We start from the raw sequence: 17,932 nt of genomic DNA on the forward strand, positions 1-17,932 counted from the left end.
TGATCACTGTACTATTACTTCCAAAGCCTTCTTCCTCCAGAGCACGGCTAGGAGCCAGAGGTGGCTCAGCACATCACAGCTTGCCACGAAGACCTGAGAAGCTTGTCTTTAATCCCTGGAATCTTCACGGTAGAAGAAGAGAATGGGGGTGGGGGGTCGGGCTGGAGAGATGGCTCAGCGGTTAAGAGCACTGACTGTTCTTCCTGAGGTCCTGAGTTCAATTCCCAGCAACCACGTGGTGGCTCACAACCATCTCTAATAGGATCTGATGCCCTCTTCTGGTGTGTCTGAAGACAGTGCACCCATACATAAAATAACTCATTAAAAAAAAAAAATTAAATCCACTCCACAAAGCTGACCTTCATACACATGCCATGGCACACTCGCATTAATAATCAATTTTTATTTTCTAATTAAAGATAGTATGTCTGCAGCTTCATGTCTTTATTTTCTCCTCTCTGGGAGAGTTGCAGTCTGCAGGCCAGGTTGGCCTGGACCTCAGGGCGATTGTTTGGCTGGAGTGGCAAATGCCAGTCACTCTCGTTCTCTTTGCTTTCCTTTCTTTCTCTTTTTTTGTTTGTTTGTTGTTGTTTGGTGTATTTTGGTCTCATGGAGCCCATGCAGACCTGGGACTTGCTATGTGGCCTTGAACTTCTGATTCCTTTTCCAACATCTCACTCAGTCTTTCTAATGTCTTTTTTTTTTTTTAAGATTTATTTATTATATAGGAGTACACTGTAGCTGTCTTCAGACACACCAGAAGAGGCATCAGATCCCATTGCAGATGGTTGTGAGCCACCATGTGGTTGCAGGGAATTGAACTCAGGATCTTCCGAAGAACAGTCAGTGCTCTCAACTGCTGAGCCATCTCTCCAGTGCCCTAAGGGATAATTACATGTACTCTGTGTATGGAAGAAACACATACATGGAATAATTGTAAAGCGCGCGCCTGGTTCCAGTCTCTAAAGGCCAACCTGACCTGCTCTCCTCAGTCCCATGCCAAATACACAGATAGATAGAAAGACAGATAAATGAAACTTTAAAAATTCTATTCGTGCTTTTAGTTCCAGCACTTGGCAGACAGAGACAGGAGCAGTTGTTGAGTTCACAGCCAGCCTGTTTTACAGTGAATTTCAGGACAGCTAGGGTTACACAGAAAAACGTTGACTCAAAACAAAACAAAATAAACAAAACAAAAATCAACGTGGAAAATTGTAGTTTATGGGTTAGCATTGAGGTTAAAAAAAGCTTGTTCATGCCGAGTGGCTGGGTGGCGTGTACCATTAACCCCAGCAGTCCAGAGGTGGACAGAGGCAGGCAGGTCTCTGCGTTCTGGGAGGTCCCACTAATTTACAGAGCAAGTTCCAGAACAGCCAGGGCTAACACAGAGAAAGCCTGCCTTCGGAGTGGCGGGATGAGGAAGAGACACACCTAAAACCAAGGTCTGGGACAATGTCTCAGTTGCTTGTGCGCTGAGTTCGGATCCCCACTACCTACATTCTGAAAAATCGCTTGTCTTTTTTTTAATCTTTCGAGGTAAGGTTTCTCTGTCTGCCCTGGAACTCTCTGTAGACTGGGACAGCAACTCAGATCCGCTCGCATCTGCTGTGGACTGGAATTTAAGGTGTGCGCCATCACGGCTTTGTATCTTTCTACATTAGTAGGGCTTATTTAGTAAATTTCTGTCCACACATAGTGTTATAATTTTCCAGATCATTTTATATTCATTTTGGCTTATGCCATTAGCTACAATGCTGAGATCCAGTTTTCTCTATTATACCACACATTACTATTACACTGTTTTTATATATTTAGTATTATTTTGTTATTATTGTTTTTCTTCTTTCTTCTTTTTTTTTTTTTAATAAGGAAGGTATTTTCTTACAGTCTGTTCCTGGCTTCTTTCCCAGAAAACAGAGATTAGGTGTTGCCTAGCAACCTCCACTTAACATTGGAATTCCCTTCTTTCCCAGCAAAAACAACTGCCTTGCTTCCAAGTCCTGAGCAACTTTACAGTGTTGCCTAGCAACGTCGTTTCCGATGATGTGATTGGACCGCTCTCTCTTTCTCTCATCGCTTCCCGGTCAGAAAGAACAGAATTTATTAACTTAATCTCTGTGTGAGACCACAACGGCTGGGTACGCGTTGCCTAGCAACCGGTTCCCGAACCTCCCTTTAGCCCGGAGTCGGAAACTAGAGTTCGACTCCAAGATGGTGGCCGGATGTACCGTTTTTCGATTGATTTCGTGCTTGATGTTGTGCGCAAAAGTTTGCTCGATTTCAGGAGGCCCTTAAAGGGGCTCGTTGTGCCCATTCTGAGAGTTTCACGTTGTCGGTATGCACCAGGGTAGAGATAAAACCACCGCTCACAGGACGCCCAGCACAAACATGGCCGTACCAGCATCAGCAGAAGCTGCCAGACGTCCGGGGGCGGTGCGCACGCCGCGCAAGCGCACTTCTGTTCGTCCCAGGACGGCGACGACGGCGGCGGCGGCGCTGGCGGCGGCGGCGCGGGGCATGGTCCCCGGATCCGAAGGCCCGGCACGGGCCGGGGGCCTGGTCGCCGATGTGGTGTTTGTGATCGAGGGGACAGCAAACCTGGGGCCGTACTTCGAGGAGCTCCGCAAGCACTACCTGCTGCCCGCTATAGAGTGAGTGAGACCCCGCGTCGCCTCCCGCCGCCCTAACTTTAAGGCTTGTGCCGACGCCACCTTTCCTCCGTCTCTGCAGATACTTCAACGGGGGACCTCCTGCAGAGACGGACTTTGGGGGAGACGTGAGTGTGCGGCCGCGTCACAGGGAGGAAGCCGGTAGACCCCTATGTCAGAAGGAGGAAAGATGGGGTCCTTAGTCTTGGAGAGAAGAGGGGCTCACGGTTTCTTTCTAGAATGATCTGAAGTTGGGATGTCCTGTTCCTTGCCGAAGATATCAGTTGTAAAGTTCTTTTGTCCTGTCTTCCCAGTATGGCGGGACCCAGTACAGCCTCGTGGTGTTCAACACAGTGGACTGCGCTCCAGAGTCGTATGTACAGTGTCATGCGCCTACCAGCAGTGCCTATGAGTTTGTCACCTGGCTCGATGGCATCAAGTGAGCTTTGCCGCCGTTTGGGGCAGGGTGGGAACCCCAAGAAAGATGGTGGGCATGGTGGCCTTTGATTGAATAGTGCCCAGGGCTCAGCAGAACTCAGCGCGGGCCCCCACAGTCTGTGCCTGAGTTTGAGTATGCCCTACTCTGAGGCTCCTCCTCTTTCTTCCTTCCTCCTTGTCTGTCTACTCTATAGGAGTCAGCAGGGCGGGGCTGGGCCTTGACAGGTCCTTATGTGGCTTGGGGCAAGGTTTACGGTGTAGCTGAGGCTAACCTTGAAATTCTGACTATTCTGTTTGTACTTTCTGCTTGCTGGGCTTACAGCCGCCTGCCTCTAAGGCGGGCGTGTGGAGCCTGGAAGCCTGGAGAAGAGTCATGGTTCCTTCCCAATAAACTCTGACTGCCTGGTTCCGGGGGTCCTTTGTGCTGCCTGTTCCTTTCTGAATGGGAGAAATCTGTAGCGCTCGTATTTGTGCTTTGTGCTCTTGGATGTCTGTTGCTGTATAACTTATAACCAGTCGTCCCCTAGCCCCGCTCCTCTCCGTTTAAGGGTGTCAAACTGAATAGTTGCTCCTTGTGAAACCATCTGTATGTCAGGAACTCAGGAGGATAGTGGGGCTGTGTGTGTTTGGTCTGGTCTCACCGGGCAGTGTTCATCCACTCCCCAGCATGCCTGAAAGCCACCACCATGATGCTTGATCTGTGGCTGGGGACAGAGCCTTAGTTCCTTGATGGCTGTTTGCCATCATGCCTTGGGATTATGGATGCCCAAACTGGCAGCTGGCTGTTCTCAGACTGAATGAGTGAACTCAGAGGGCAAAGAGGAAGCCACCAGGTGACACCCCCCCACCTGTCACTTTTGTCACCACTTGGTTGGTAGGTGAGTCTGTTCTGTTCCAGACAAGAACTGGTGACCAGTGGGATCCCTGGGGACAGACCGCCAGAGCCCTGTAAGGTGCTGCTGCCCAGCACACAGTAGGCAGTGCGTGAGTGCCTGCAGTTATTGTTGTCCCAGTTCCTGTTCTTGGCTTGCAAATGAGTAACAGTGTAGACTGGCGGGTGCCATGGAAGGGTTGCAGGAAGGAAGGGTCGTTGGCCGAGGCTAATTTCTCCATGTGGATTCCACAGGCTGGTTGTGGTCCGGGTTCATTTAGCAGTGCTGATCTAGTTCCTTCTGGTTCTTCCTACTTTGATGAAGCAGATGTGTGTTGAATGTCTGTCTGCTTGTCTGCTGCGTTCCGGGTGTATGTGTGCGATACTTGGTAGGGGGTTGGAAGGCTGACTCGTGCACCACCCCCCTTCCCTCCCCTGAAGTTGTTAGGATTAGAGTTAATATAAGCATACCTTCCCATTCTTGATATTGTTGACACTTTGCACTTAAGCTTTTAAAACAGATTGGTTTGTTGTTGTTGTTGTTTTCATTTAATGTGTATAGGGTTTTGCCTATATGCATGTGTGTGCAACACTTGTGCACGATGTCTTTTGAGACCAAAGAGGCAATCAGGTCTTCTGGAGCCGGAGTTAAACGGTTTCAGCTGCCGTGTAGGCGCTGGGACTCCAGCCTGGATCCTCTGGAAGAGCACTGAACACTGGTCCATTTCTAGGCACCCAGTCCAGTCGAGCCACACAGTCCTTTCCATCCTCCGGCCTCAGCATCATCAGTGTTAGGTTTTCTTGTCTGAGCTGTTCTACCTAGCTTGAATTATATAAATCTTTTATTTTTATGTGATTGGTTTTCTGGTCGTATGGTTTTTTGTTCATTTGTTTTTGTTTTTGTTTGTTTTAGTTTTTTCGAGACAGGGTTTCTCTGTGTAGCCCTGGCTGTCCTGGAACTTACGCTGTAGACCAGGCCGGCCTCGAACTCAGAAATCCGCCTGCCTCTGCCTCCCAAGTGCTGGGACTACAGGCGTGCGCCGCCACCGCCTGGCACCGTATGGTTTTTCGTTATCTTAACTTTGTATTGATTCTTAGTGACTTGAATGCCATTCGTCCAGTCCCACTCATCTCCCCATCTCTGTCTCCTTGTATCCACCCACCACACTTGCAACACTCTTTCAAGATAAAAAATCAGTGTGTTGGTGTTTTTGTCTGCATGTATGTCTGTGTGAGGGTGCCAGGCTCTGTAACCGGAGTTACAATTCTGTGCTGCCAGCTGCTCTGCAAGGCCAGCCAATGCTCTGAACCCGGGAGCCATCTTTCCAGGTCCCTAACTAGATCATTCCTTGTTGGGAGGCCTCTCCTGGGTGCTGAACCACATCCTGACCCTTGGAGAATGTCTAACAGCCTTTACCCCCTGGCTGCCAGTGGCACCCCTGCAAAGTTGTCCTCAGGGCTGGAGAGATGGCTCAGTGGTGAAGAGCACTGACTGCTCTTCCTGAGGTCCTGAGTTCAAATCCCAGCAACCACATGTTGGCTCACAACCATCTGTAATGAGATCTTCTGGAGTGTCTGAAGACAGCTACAGTGTACTTATATATAATAAATTTTTTTTTTAAAAGAAAGTTGTCTTTAGGCATTGTCAAGTGTCTCCTAGAGAGCTGATGGCAGTTTCATTGAGAACTTGTAGGCCAGATGGAGGAACCCCAGGGGAGGAACCTCCATCTGGGGCTCTGTGAAGCCTCAGGGTCCTCATTGCCGCATGTCAGGATTGGTGCATATGAGGCTGGCTTCCACCACATTTGGTCAGATGTGAGTTGGGGAGCCAATGCCAGCCGGCTCCATTGTTGGCTGGTGAATCTCCTGGGCATGTTTGTGTGAGGAATTTCGCTTGACTTTTCTTATCAGCCAGTTGTCCTCTGCTTCTGTGCCCTAAGGCTTCAGGAGGTCCTAGCCATCTTCAACCAGACTTCTGTGGTGCCAACCGTGGGAAGTGCGGCCCCTCTCTTAGCGGAAAGGCTGGACAGGGCATTGTGGCCCCACTTCTGCACTTAGAACCCTGTCAACCCAGTGCCCCCATTTTGGAGGCCCCTGCTGCCACTCTGTGGGCATTTCAACATCATTTAGCTCTCCCAGGATTGCCGTGTTGATCAGGGCCATGACTTGGTGCTGGGAGACAGGGCGGGGCGTGCAGGACAGTTAAGAAATGGCTGTGCTGCTAAGAAGTAGGCGTCTGATGTTCTATCTCCTTCCTGCCAGGAGCCACTCTCCCACAGCTAGTGGCCTTGAGTCAGAAAGAATCAGGCGTCTGTCTGTCTGTCTGTCTATCTGTCTCACAGTTCCTCAGCCAACAGTTCATTTTCTCATGAAGGGTGTGGCACAAATGCTGAGTGCTCCTGAGGTGCTGGCGCTATCCTGGCCCTCGTGGAGCTGCTGGTCACACTTACTGTGACCAGGGCCTCTGCAGCCGGGTGTGATCATGGGCAAAGGCATCTGAATCACCTGGGAGCTCTTTTGTGTGTGTGTGTGTGTGGGGGGGGTGTACACTACTTCCGGCCCTGCAGGAGCTGGCTCTGATTTAACTAACGCTGGGGATTCCAGGGTTTGGACTTGGGTCATCAGGCTCAGCAGCCCTGTTTTATCTTGCTGGGAACTGAGCCCAGGCCTTGTGTGGGGAAGCGCAGTGTGTTACCACTCATTTGTGATATGCATTGGGTGGCCAAGCAACCGCTTTTCATTGAGCTGAAGGCTGGAAAACCAACCAGGCTGCCTTCAGACCCCGTTGCCCCTCTAATGCAGACTGTGCCACCACCTCGGTATTGGTTTGTTTAATTTAACTTTATGGTTGTTTTGCTTGTGTGTGTGCCGTGTACTACACATGGACATGGCCTCAGGGGCACTGTCATCTCTGGCTTCAGCATCAGATTCTCTGGATCTGGAGTTAAAGACGATTGTGAGCTGTTGTGTAGTAATAGAACCTGGACTCTCACTCTCTCTCTCTCTCTCTCTCTCTCTCTCTCTCTCTGGTTTGTTTTTCGAGACAGAGTTTTTCTGTATAGCTCTGGCTGTCCTGGAACTCACTCTGTAGACCAGGCTGGCCTTGAACTCAGAAATCCGCCTGCCTCTGCCTTCCAAGTGCTGAGATTACAGGCGTCCGCCACCACCACCTGGTGAACCTGGGTTCTCTCAAAGAGAACTGCTGAGCCATGTTTGAGTTGGTGCTGTCAGCTGAGTGGGCTTTCTGGAGGGAGGCATGCCAGGCATGCGTCAGGATAGATACATTGAGTTTTCACCTGGTCCCGAACGCAGTAGCTTTGGGGGAGTCTGGGCAGGGACAGGTGTGTCAGCAAACCTGCCAGGCAGAGGACAGGAGCAGGATGGTCGGCCCAGCCAAAGGCTGTGCTAGCTGGACAGTCATTTGATTCATTTACCAATTATTTCTACCATACGCCTCTTATGGGCCAGACAGGTGGGCCAGTCTGGGGACAAGAAATGAGAGGGCCGAGACCCTATCCCTGTTTATAGCAGAAATGGGGGGCAGACATGAGACTGTCACAGTTTAGCAGTGTAGGGCGATGGTGGCTATACGAGGTAGCCCAGAGATTGTGGTAGCATCGGTTGTGCTGGAACAGAGGCCTTTTCCAGGATACCATGCTGAGGGACACTGGGGCTGGGTTCCTAGGCTGCCTTGGACAAGTACCAGAAACCAGGTTAGAAAACAGTATGGCGGCCACAAGTCCACGGTCACCGTGCTGGCCTGAAACTCTGGGGAAAGGCTCCTCCCCGCCCGCTCCTGCTGCGAGTGGCCCCAGAGCTGTGGCTTGACCTTCCTGTGGCCTGTCCACATCTGCTTGGCACCTTCGCCTTTCTTGTAGACAGGGAAGTGTCTGTGGATTGGGGTCCTGTGGTTCCCTTCTGTCTCTTCCATTACTTGTGTGGAGAGCTGGTTCCTAGGAAGGTAGCGCTGGCTACCATGGCTCTGCCTGGCTTGTCTCTTCCATGTACGTTCGCCCATGGCGCCCATGGCACTAAGGAGCCTGTCTCATGATGGTGCTTCTTCTAGCACTAGGAGATTGAGGCAGGAGGATTAGCCAGTGTCTAAAAGAGGCTGGAGAGATGGCTCAGTAGTTATCAACACTCACTGGCGCTTTTCCGGAGGACCCAGGGTTGAGTCCAGGCACTCACATGAGGGCTCACAGTCACTTGGAATTCCAGGTTCTGGGGCTCTGGTTCCCATTGCAGGCATGTGTGAGGTGTACACATACACGTTCAGGCAAACCACCATACACATAAAATACAGAGAAAATCTAGGGGCACACATCTTTAATCCCAGCCCTTGAGAGGCAAAAGCAGACAGAGATCTGTGAGTTCAAGGCCAGCCAGGTTTGCACAGTGAGTCCTAAGATAGCCCAGGCTATATGATAAATGACACCTTGACAAAACAAAAGACAAAGAGAGAAGAGAAATAAAGCGAAGCAGTGAGGCCCATTCGGGAGGGGTTAGGACGGCCAGGGCCGTGGGCCAGCGGGACTGGGAGGCACGAGGCCGTCCTCAGGGTCCTGGCTCCTCCTGCTCCCTCTCGGTGTCCTCCCTCCCTTCCTAGTGCCTCTCCCTGCCTGGTTGTCACTTGTCACCAAGTCAAACTCAAAGGACAGTGTCCTGTCAGAGGGCGCAGTGCAGTGTGGGAGGGCTCGGGAGTGCTGCCCGGCCCTGTCTGCGGGCCTAAGTGGCCCTCTCTCCCGCAGGTTCCTGGGTGGCGGCGGTGAGAGCTGCAGCCTCATCGCCGAAGGCCTGAGCACCGCCCTGCAGCTGTTCGACGACTTCAAGAAGATCCGTGAACAGATGTGAGTGTGCCCACCTCCTGGCAATCCTCCATCCTCACCCTGGATGGGGGACAGGAAGTGGGACCCTAGGTCAGGCCAGTGCCTGACCAGACACTAGGTGGGGACCTCCCTCCTATGCCCCTTGCCCAGTAGATGAACTAAAGTTGTCACTAGATCCGAGAACCTCGGTGTTGTCAGCTGTAAGTGATCTCAGAGGCTGAGGTTGTGACATTCAGTTGCCACTAGCTTGGAGTACCCGCTATACCGTGACTTTGTCCCTGGCAGTGGCCAGACACATCGAGTCTGTCTCCTCATCTGCAACTCGCCCCCATACCTACTGCCCGCTGTGGAGAGCACCACGTACTCAGGCTGTACGACAGAGAGCCTGGTGCAGAAGATAGGAGAGGTGAGGCGGGGCGGGGCGGGGCGCTGAGTAGGAGGGCTGCACCCCTGGGGGGGGGGCTTCCTTCCTGGGAAGCGGGCTGGGGTCCGAAAACCCAAGGTGAAAAGTAGCCCAAACCTCTGTGCTTACTCAGGACTGTCCGTACTCAGAATTCTGGGTACACTCAGCTGGCTTTGCGTGCCAGCGGTGCTGTCCCACCACCCAGGAGGGACGATGCCAGCCCCAACGAATTCATGGAGGCCTTTGTTGCTTTCCCCCTTCCTGCAGCGCGGCATCCACTTCTCCATCGTTTCTCCGAGAAAGCTGCCAGCCCTTCGGCTCCTGTTTGAGAAGGCGGCTCCTGCCCTGCTGGAGCCTCTGCAGCCGCCAGCCGATGTCAGCCAGGACCCCAGGCACATGGTGCTCGTGCGCGGCCTGGTGCTGCCTGGTGAGGCCTGGGTGCTGGGGGGAAGGGGACGGGGTGTCCTTTTTGGTCCTCTCGTAACAAGGAGTTTTGGATATCCCTTTTTCTACCCCCACCTCCTCTCTGGCCTCGGTGATCTCTCCTGTGTTCAGTTGGCAGCAGCTCAGCGCCAGTCCCTCTGCAGCCCAAGCAAGCAGTCCCCCTGCCACCAGCTCCGGCGTCAGCTGCCACGCTCTCAGCAGCGCCGCCGCAGGCTCTGCCACCTGTCCCACCACAGTACCAGGTATGGATGGAATCAGGCCTGGGGGCCGTGGCCTCGGCACGGATCTCATGAAGCATTGGGGGTACAGAGTGAGGAGCTAGCACAGGCCGGGGGTGCCACCAGGGGGTGGAGTCGAAGCTCCTGGGTCGGCAGAGCTGTGTAGAGTGCTGTGTGGGCGCAGAAGTGCATAGTTCTAGGGCACATGGTCTTGTCTCTTGTGATAGGTCCCCGGGAACCTAAGTGCTGCCCAGGTGGCCGCGCAGAACGCTGTGGAGGCGGCCAAGAGCCAGAAGGCCGGGCTGGGCCCGCGCTGTGAGTTTTAGCAGAAGCGATGGGGGGAGGGGGTCACGGGCTTTCTGACCCAGTTCCCCACTCACACCTGTCTCTCCCACAGTCTCACCAATCAACCCTCTCCAGCAAGCTGCTTCAGGAGTGGGGCCCCCCTTCAGCCAGGCCCCAGCACCCACACTAGCTCCTGGGCCCCCTGGAGCTCCCAAGCCGCCTCCTGCCTCACAGCCTAGCCTAGTGTCCACGGTGGCCCCGGGGCCAGGTCTGGCCGCCCCTGCGCAGCCCGGGGCTCCGTCTATGGTAGGTGCCCACACAGCAGCCAGCCTCACGCTGCTGCTGGGTGCTCAGTAGGTGAAGGAGGCACCTAGCCTCCTGCAAGGCGCCTGAGCACCGCAGTGAGGCTCATAGCTGTGCTGCAGCTTGGGGCAGGGCCCTGGCTTCCGAATGGACAGTTCTGAGGTAGTCTGTAATTCTGGGAGTCTGGTTCCTCATGCTGGGCATGGGTGTTTCAGGCGTGTGGTTAGCGGTCATGGAGGTGGGAAGGAAGGAAGAGACCTTTGTCCTACCCTTTAAGGTGTCTACTTCCCGACAGAGTGTGGTCTCCTCACTGCTGTCTCTCCTCAGCAGGCAGGCACTGTGACCCCAGGTGGGGTCAGTGGTCCTTCACCAGCCCAGCTTGGGGGTCCTGCACTTGGTGGGCAGCAGTCAGTATCCAACAAGCTCCTCGCCTGGAGTGGCGTCCTCGAGTGGCAGGAGGTGAGTGGGTGGGGCCTGTTAGGGGTGTGGAGGGTGCGGGCTCTCAGAGCACTTAGGCCGTGCAGATGGAGGTTGGTCAGAGCAGTCCAGGATGTGTGGCCCAGGCCTCAAGTCAGCGTTTAAGAATTATGTTGAAGCCAGGCATGGGAGCATGTGCCCTCATCCCCAACGCTGGGGAGGCAGAGGCAGGTGGATTTGAGTTCAAGGCCAGCGTGGTCTAGACACTGAGTTCTAGGACAGCCAGGGCTACACAGAGAAACCCTGTCTCGAAAAAAAACAAAAAAGAAAAAAAATAATAAAAGGAAACAAAACAAGGGCTGGAGAGATGGCTCAGAGGTTAAGGGCACTGACTGCTTTTCCAGAGATCCCGAGTTCAATTCCCAGCAACCACATGGAGGCTCAAAGCCATCTGTAATGGGATCTGATGCCCTCCTCTGGGGTGTCTGAAGACAGCTGCAGTGTGCTCACACACATAAAATAAATACATCTTTAAAAAACAAAAAACCAAAAAGTTATATTGGTGCTCATTTCTTGAGTGGAGGATAGTGACTAAGATTTGGGGCCCAGAAGAGGGACCCAACGTTTGTGGGATGTGGACACTTGAGTATGGGGCTGCTGGGAAGATGGGAGCTGTGGGGCTGTAGGAGCTGTGAAAGTTAAGTCACCAGACCTTGGCTGATTCACCCTTTTTTCTTTCAGAAACCCAAGCCTGCATCTGTGGATGCCAACACCAAGCTGACGAGGTCTCTGCCTTGCCAGGTCTATGTGAACCATGGAGAAAACCTGTAGGTATCTGTTGGGGGCGGGGCAGGCTCAGCCTGCCTGCCCTGACCCCTCTCCCTGTGCTGCCGTCCAGGAAGACGGAGCAGTGGCCGCAGAAGCTCATCATGCAGCTCATCCCGCAGCAGCTGCTGGTGAGGCTCGCCTGATCTCACCCTCGTTTGCCCCCGATGCTTCCCCACCGTGTCCCCCACGTAACGCCTGTGTGCTTCCAGACCACCCTGGGCCCGCTGTTCCGGAACTCGAGAATGGTTCAGTTCCACTTCACCAACAAGGACCTGGAGTCCCTCAAAGGCCTCTACCGCATCATGGGCAATGGCTTTGTGAGTGGTGGGCACGGGCCCCTAGTCCCTTTTCTGCCAACTTGGTGAGGACCCTGGGTTTCTAGGCCCCGGGAGCTGCTGATACTCACCCCTGGGCCTCATTTGTGACGCTGCAGATGGAACCTGGTCCTTGCTTCCCTGCATGTGTCCTAGGACCTGCTGAGTCCCTGTCCCATGGTGCTAGGGTTTGCTGTTGTTTTTGTTGATTTGAGACAAGTTGTGCTGTGTGGCAGTCCCTCCACGCAGGCATCCTGCTGCCTCAGAGTCCCTCAGGTTCCCCAGCTACAGCCGTAGACTGCGCCGTCCAGCCTGGCTTCTCGGCCCCTCTTCCTCTCTGTTGGATAGCTGCCCTCATGACTCGTCTGACCTGTCGTAGAGGCATCTTTCAAATCATCTCACCTGCCTCAGTGCTAGTGGGTTGAAATCGGTGTCTGGGGAAGACCCAAGTGCCTGCGCACGAGGGATGAGGCAGTGCCTTCTGGGCCCGCTCCTCCCAGGCAGAGCACGGCTGGCCCTCCGCCTCGGGGCGCTTTCCTCCTCCACGAGCGATGTTGCGTTGTTGTCTGCTGGCCTCTCTTGTGTGTGGCTCAAGCACTTGGGGATTTTTCTGGGGCTGTCAGGCAGCTCAGCTGGGCCCAGAGCCCTCGTGGTGTGCTTCCTCAGTGCAGATGCCGAATTTTGAGTTAATGTCCAAGAGGGTAACGGGAACTACGGTTGTTGCTGTAGAACGGGACCCAGCAGGGCGCTCAGTATCGTCATGCCTAGACAGTCAGTGCAGTGTAGGTAAAGATGGTTACCTCAGCTTCTGGGCACCCTGTAAGCATGTGGAAGACAGTGGCTGGAATCTCCTCCTTCAGGAGATGAGAAGTGTCCACAGCTTCTGGCCAGGTCTCCTTTAAGGTGGGCCAGAGTTGGGTCACTAGGCTGTGTCCCATGCAGGGGAGGCATTCACCAGCACCCTGGCTGCAGGGGCACCGCCCTATTCTGTACGGGATGGTGAACAGGAGCAGGTGTGCATTGACGAGCAGCAGCTGCAGGCAGAGGGAACCCAGGTCCTGAGAAGTAGACCCAGCCAAAGCCTGAGTCTGAGGGCCACCCTGACTCCCAAATGGCTGCCTTGTGATGTTGCTGTGCCCTGGTCCATGCTGGTAGACTCTGTGGCAGAGAGATATAGCTAGCCCTAAGGGTCCAACCCTATATTTCTGCTGCAGGGCCCTTCTCACTGTGATTTGGGGAGGCAGTCCAGCACTGTGCAGAAGTGAGATGGGACGCAGGGGCACTCAGTCAGGGTCACCATGGGTTTCTGATGTGGCTCTATATGTCCCTCTCCTCAGTAGTCAGCAGGTGCTTCGATCTTGCTATGCCCTCTGAGTGCCCAGTTCAGTGCCTGTCACTCTTAGTTTTTGTTTCCGGGGCAGATGCCAGGCAGACCTGCTTTCCTTGGCTTTGTGCAGGGACACCTCCTCACCTCATGCCCACAGGGCTTGCAGAGTGTTCTGGGGTGAGCAGGGCTGTCCTGGGCCCCTGGTGGGCAGGGTCTGAGGAGTGTGTCTGCCCACAGGCGGGCTGTGTGCACTTCCCGCACACAGCCCCGTGCGAGGTGCGCGTGCTCATGCTGCTCTACTCATCTAAGAAGAAGATCTTCATGGGCCTCATCCCCTACGACCAGAGCGGTTTCGTCAACGGCATCCGCCAGGTCATCACCAACCACAAGCAGGTGCAGCAGCAGAAGCTGGAGCAGCAGCGTGGGGTGAGTGTGGGGCCCGGCCAGCTAGTCACCGTGACCTCCTGTCTCCAGACATCTCACCTGAGTCCCATGTCCCTGTGTCCTAACAGAGCAGCTTTAGTCACTTTTCAGTGTCCACCTCAAATTCCTGACACAGGACTCACCTTACCACCAGGCAGGGTGCGATGCACCTCCTAGATGGTGTGCCCCCAGAGAAAGGCACCCTGCTTCTGCACACCAGGTCTTCCCGACAGGGTCAGTCATCTTCCCTCATCTGACCTGTCCTCTCTGTCCCCGTGCAGATGGGGGCACAGCAGGCACCTCCAGGCCTGGGCCCCATTCTGGAGGAGCAAGCGAGGCCCCCGCAGAATCTAGTGAGGACTGGGGTGGGGACGGGTGGGGTTGGGGATGGAGGTGGGTGGACCTGGAGCAGCCACCCTACTGTCCTTCCTCTGCTTCTGTCTGCAGCTACAGCTCCGTGCACCACAGCCTCAGCCTCAGGGTGCTGTGGGAGCTTCTGCAGCTACAGGGCAGCCGCAGCCCCAAGGTACTACCCAGGCCCCCACAGGGGCCCCCCAAGGTCCGCCTGGAGCAGCCCCTGGTCCACCTCCTTCTGGACCCATCCTGCGGCCCCAGAACCCTGGGGCCAACCCCCAGCTGCGGAGCCTTCTCCTTAACCCAGCACCGGTGAGACTCGGGACTAAAGCGCAGGGCGTTGCAGGTTCTGACCCAGTATCTGGGAGGAAGTGGTGGGCTGGCAAGGCTCCCAGGGCGGCGGACCTTCCTGGAGTTTAGACGGGGTCCTCTGAGCCATTCTTTGTCATCCTTAGCCCCAGACTGGGGTACCCCCACCCCAGGCCTCCCTACACCACCTACAGCCTCCAGGGGCCCCTGCATTGCTGCCACCACATCAGAGCCTGGGGCAGCCCCAGTTGGGGCCACAGCTCCTGCATCCTCCACCTGCCCAGTCTTGGCCCACACAGCTTCCCCAGCGGGCGCCACTGCCAGGTAAGGGAGCTGCAGGGAGGGCAGGGCTCTAGAGTGGGAGTCCCTGAAGCCACGGTAAGGACCCGATTACCAAAGGGCCTTCCATCGCTCAAGGGGACTTACAGGACCATTGGGAAGTTCTGCTACTTCCCACAGTCCTTATCTTTTGTCCTGAGTGCTGGAAGATGTCTTAGGGTCGGTGAAGTTACACGTGTGGGGGAAGGGCTCCTGAAGGGTCAGAGGAAAGTGTCTGCATCTGGTTGGGCTTAGAAGCACCTCTGGCATTCCCTAGAGCTTCCTAGAAACCTTACTGTCTTGGGTTCCCAGAGGAAGTGGAATGAGAGGCCCAGGGTCCTCAGTGGCCCCAGGGACCACTGGGAGATGTAGTCCCTTCCCGCTGCCCCCCAGGTCAGATGCTGCTGAGTGGGGGTCCCCGGGGCCCGGTTCCCCCGCCGGGCCTGCAGCCCAGCGTCATGGAGGACGACATCCTCATGGACCTCATCTGAAGCCAGCACCCAATAAAGTTCCTTTTAACCATGCCCGGCTCCCGTCACTGACGCCCCTAGGGCTGTCACCGCTCTCGCCTTGCAGACTCCCCAAGGCCCCGGCTGGGGGATGCTGGGCCCTGGGATGAGCTGGAGGCAGCATGGCGTGCCTGGTTCTGAGACTCGGAGGCAGGTGGGCAGGTGGTGCAGAGCTGTGTGCACTCGCACTCAAGGGGTTACCGAGCCCAGAATGCCTCTGACCCAGCCAGGGTTCCGAGGAGCCTGGAAGGAGAAGCAATAATGGGAGCCAGGAGGGACCTAGGTGCAGACAGCCAAAGCCACAGCAAAGGGACGTGCAGGGCCAGGAGGTGGTGCTCCTCAACGTGGGCATTTCAGGAAGGGGACAGGGTTGGAAAGTCCAGACTGGGAAGCTTGAGATTTGTCCTGGGGTGCAGGACTGCATAGATGGCCAGTGGGGCAGGTATCAGGAAGGTGCGATGGTTTGTAGCAACAGGGCAAGCAAGAGGCCAAGTCATGGGGGTGTCTAGGGGGACACATTGCCACACCAGGAAATCGGGATGTCCCCCTGGGAGTGTGTGCTGTGTTCAAAGCCATAGCAGTCTCTGTTTCACGAACAGGCACTGGGTTCAGTTGGAGGTGTGGCTACATTGGGTAGCTTCTGTCTGGCAGGGTGTCCTCGGGCTTGTGTGCAGGTCATCCCCCTGGAGATGAGTGAGATGTTTGTGACACAGGCACATGTCGCACCGAGTGTGGTTTGTGCCTGGACCACCACGGCCTGGGTGTGGGACACCAGCTAATGTGCAAGTGACCCACCCATCCCAGGAGAGAGGCTGTATTCTAGTGGCCCATGGGCCACCACAGATGGGTTTTGTTTGGCCTTCCCTGTGTTAGCGTGGCACTCTCTTCCTGTCCGTTAGCCGTAGAGCTCCAGGGATGCTCACGGTCTGCAGTCTTGCTCCTCTTGATGTGTCAGAGACTGACCCTGGGCCGCCCTGGGCCTGGCAGGAGTAGCCCGTCAGGGGGCTCATACTCTTGGGTTCGCCACAGTCGCCATCACTCTCTCTTACTCTTCCACGGTGAGGCAGGGGCCCTGCCTCAGTCACGGGGCTGGCACCATGGTGTTTCTGTGGTAGCATTCAGAGAAAAGTGAAATCTTTCTTGTACCCATGTCTCCTTCAAAAGTGGCCAAACGAAAGAGAGAAGGAGAGGGACGCGTGTTCCGGGAAAAGTGGGAGCGAGACTATTTCTTTGTGGAGGTGAAGAGCATGCCTACGTGCTTAATATGCAAAAAAAACGTGTCAGTGCTAAAGGAGTACAACCTGAAGCGCCACTATGAGTCCCAGCACAGTAAGAGCTACGATCAGTACACAGCCCAGAGCCGAGACACACTCCTGCAGGAACTGAAACGGGCCCTCAGAGCCAGCGAGGCTCTGGAGAGCCAGGGATAGCCGCCGTGCCGTGCTGTGGGAAGAGCTCCCGCGCTCTGAAGAACTGTCGTCAAGGCTGTCCCGTGAGTCTGACAAGCTTTTGCAGGCTGAAGCGCACAGGAGTCAGAGGCCTTAAAGATCCAGTTGCCTGACCCACAGCTGTGGCCTTTTGGTGGCTGCACAGAAACTCTGAGCACATGGGTAGCTTTATTTATTTGTGGTGGTGGCCATCTCCATGCAGCCGAGGCAGTCTGTGAGGTGGCGCCAAGCCAGCCCTGACTTTGAAGTGACTTGCTCCTGTGCGTGCAAACACATCAGGATTTATAAGCACAACTCCAGTCCCATTATGGTGATCATCTGTCCACCATGGGGCTGTCCCATACCTCCATCCCAAGTGGCACTGTTTGCAAGGACGCAGGTCAGGTCCTAGTGTCGATAACTGAGATGCTCTAAGAAACACCGTGACGCCTTGACGCTGGCATTCCCGGACTTGAACTGAGCCAATTGCCCAAGACCAGGACATGCAGGAAATCTGACCCAGCGGCATGTTTGGTTCATTTCAAAGTGCAGAACCATGTCCTGGTTCCCTGGAGGTCAGTTAGAAACTTTTGGTTGAAGTCCCCACTCTTGTGAACATTGACTCTGTCTCAGAAGGGATATTCACGAACAGCTCCTGAATGTATGACTGTGGTGTGGTCCTGGCAGACGCATGCCATGGGCGGGACTGCCTCCCTCTGCTGCAGCTGGTTTCTGGAAATGAGAGGTGGACAGGACCAGGTAGCCACACTGTGAGACCCAAGACCAAGTCCTCCGGCCCTTACTCTACTTGAACCCGAGCTAACACTGGCTAGCTCGTCCGTACGATGATATGAACGCAGACCCCGTCCGAGTTGCAGTGTGACAGGGTGCTTGCAATTCTGCAAGATGTCGAGGTTCCTTTGCCTCTGTCCCGAGTGTCTGGTTGCCCACACTTGTGACAGTCACTGTTTTCCGTTACATACCTAGATCAAAAACTCCGTTTTAAGGATTAAGGTTGAAATTTCACCTGCCCATCTCTCTGTCCCAGCCAATGCCAGCACTGACATCTGGGAATAGAAGGGCAGGTGTCAACCCTCCACTCAAAAGGCACAAGAGAATTACAACAGAGAAATTTTAATAACTAAATATTTCTATTTTTCAATTTGTATTTTTTCAATTTTGAATTTAAAGTATGAACTCTAGTATCATACGTGTTTGTGTTGTATTCCATGCGTTCACCGTAGCTCAGTAAAGATCCAATTTGATTATC

General features: G+C 54.5%; 1 protein-coding gene across 7 annotated transcripts; it reads left to right on the plus strand.

The window, feature by feature from the left end:
• The first annotated feature begins 2,451 nt into the window (after window positions 1-2,451).
• Med25 (mediator complex subunit 25) lies at window positions 2,452-17,932 on the plus strand. Of its 7 annotated transcripts, none has more exons than XM_052163847.1 (18): window positions 2,452-2,651; window positions 2,731-2,776; window positions 2,963-3,087; window positions 8,706-8,804; window positions 9,069-9,189; window positions 9,454-9,613; window positions 9,742-9,872; window positions 10,076-10,163; window positions 10,246-10,439; window positions 10,764-10,895; window positions 11,595-11,680; window positions 11,752-11,809; window positions 11,891-11,998; window positions 13,560-13,748; window positions 14,027-14,098; window positions 14,193-14,411; window positions 14,555-14,732; window positions 16,400-17,932. In XM_052163847.1, the coding sequence occupies exons 1-18, from the start codon at window positions 2,518-2,520 to the stop codon at window positions 16,663-16,665; spliced, it is 2,406 nt and encodes an 801-aa protein (XP_052019807.1). In that variant the 5' UTR covers window positions 2,452-2,517; the 3' UTR covers window positions 16,666-17,932. The 7 variants fall into 7 exon arrangements, with proteins under 7 accessions (XP_052019807.1, XP_052019824.1, XP_052019814.1 ...); XM_052163864.1 differs by having other exon boundaries at window positions 14,582-14,732; XM_052163854.1 differs by having other exon boundaries at window positions 10,767-10,895.

This window comes from Apodemus sylvaticus, chromosome 1, assembly GCF_947179515.1.
Source record: "Apodemus sylvaticus chromosome 1, mApoSyl1.1, whole genome shotgun sequence".
NCBI classification, from domain to species: domain Eukaryota; kingdom Metazoa; phylum Chordata; class Mammalia; order Rodentia; family Muridae; genus Apodemus; species Apodemus sylvaticus.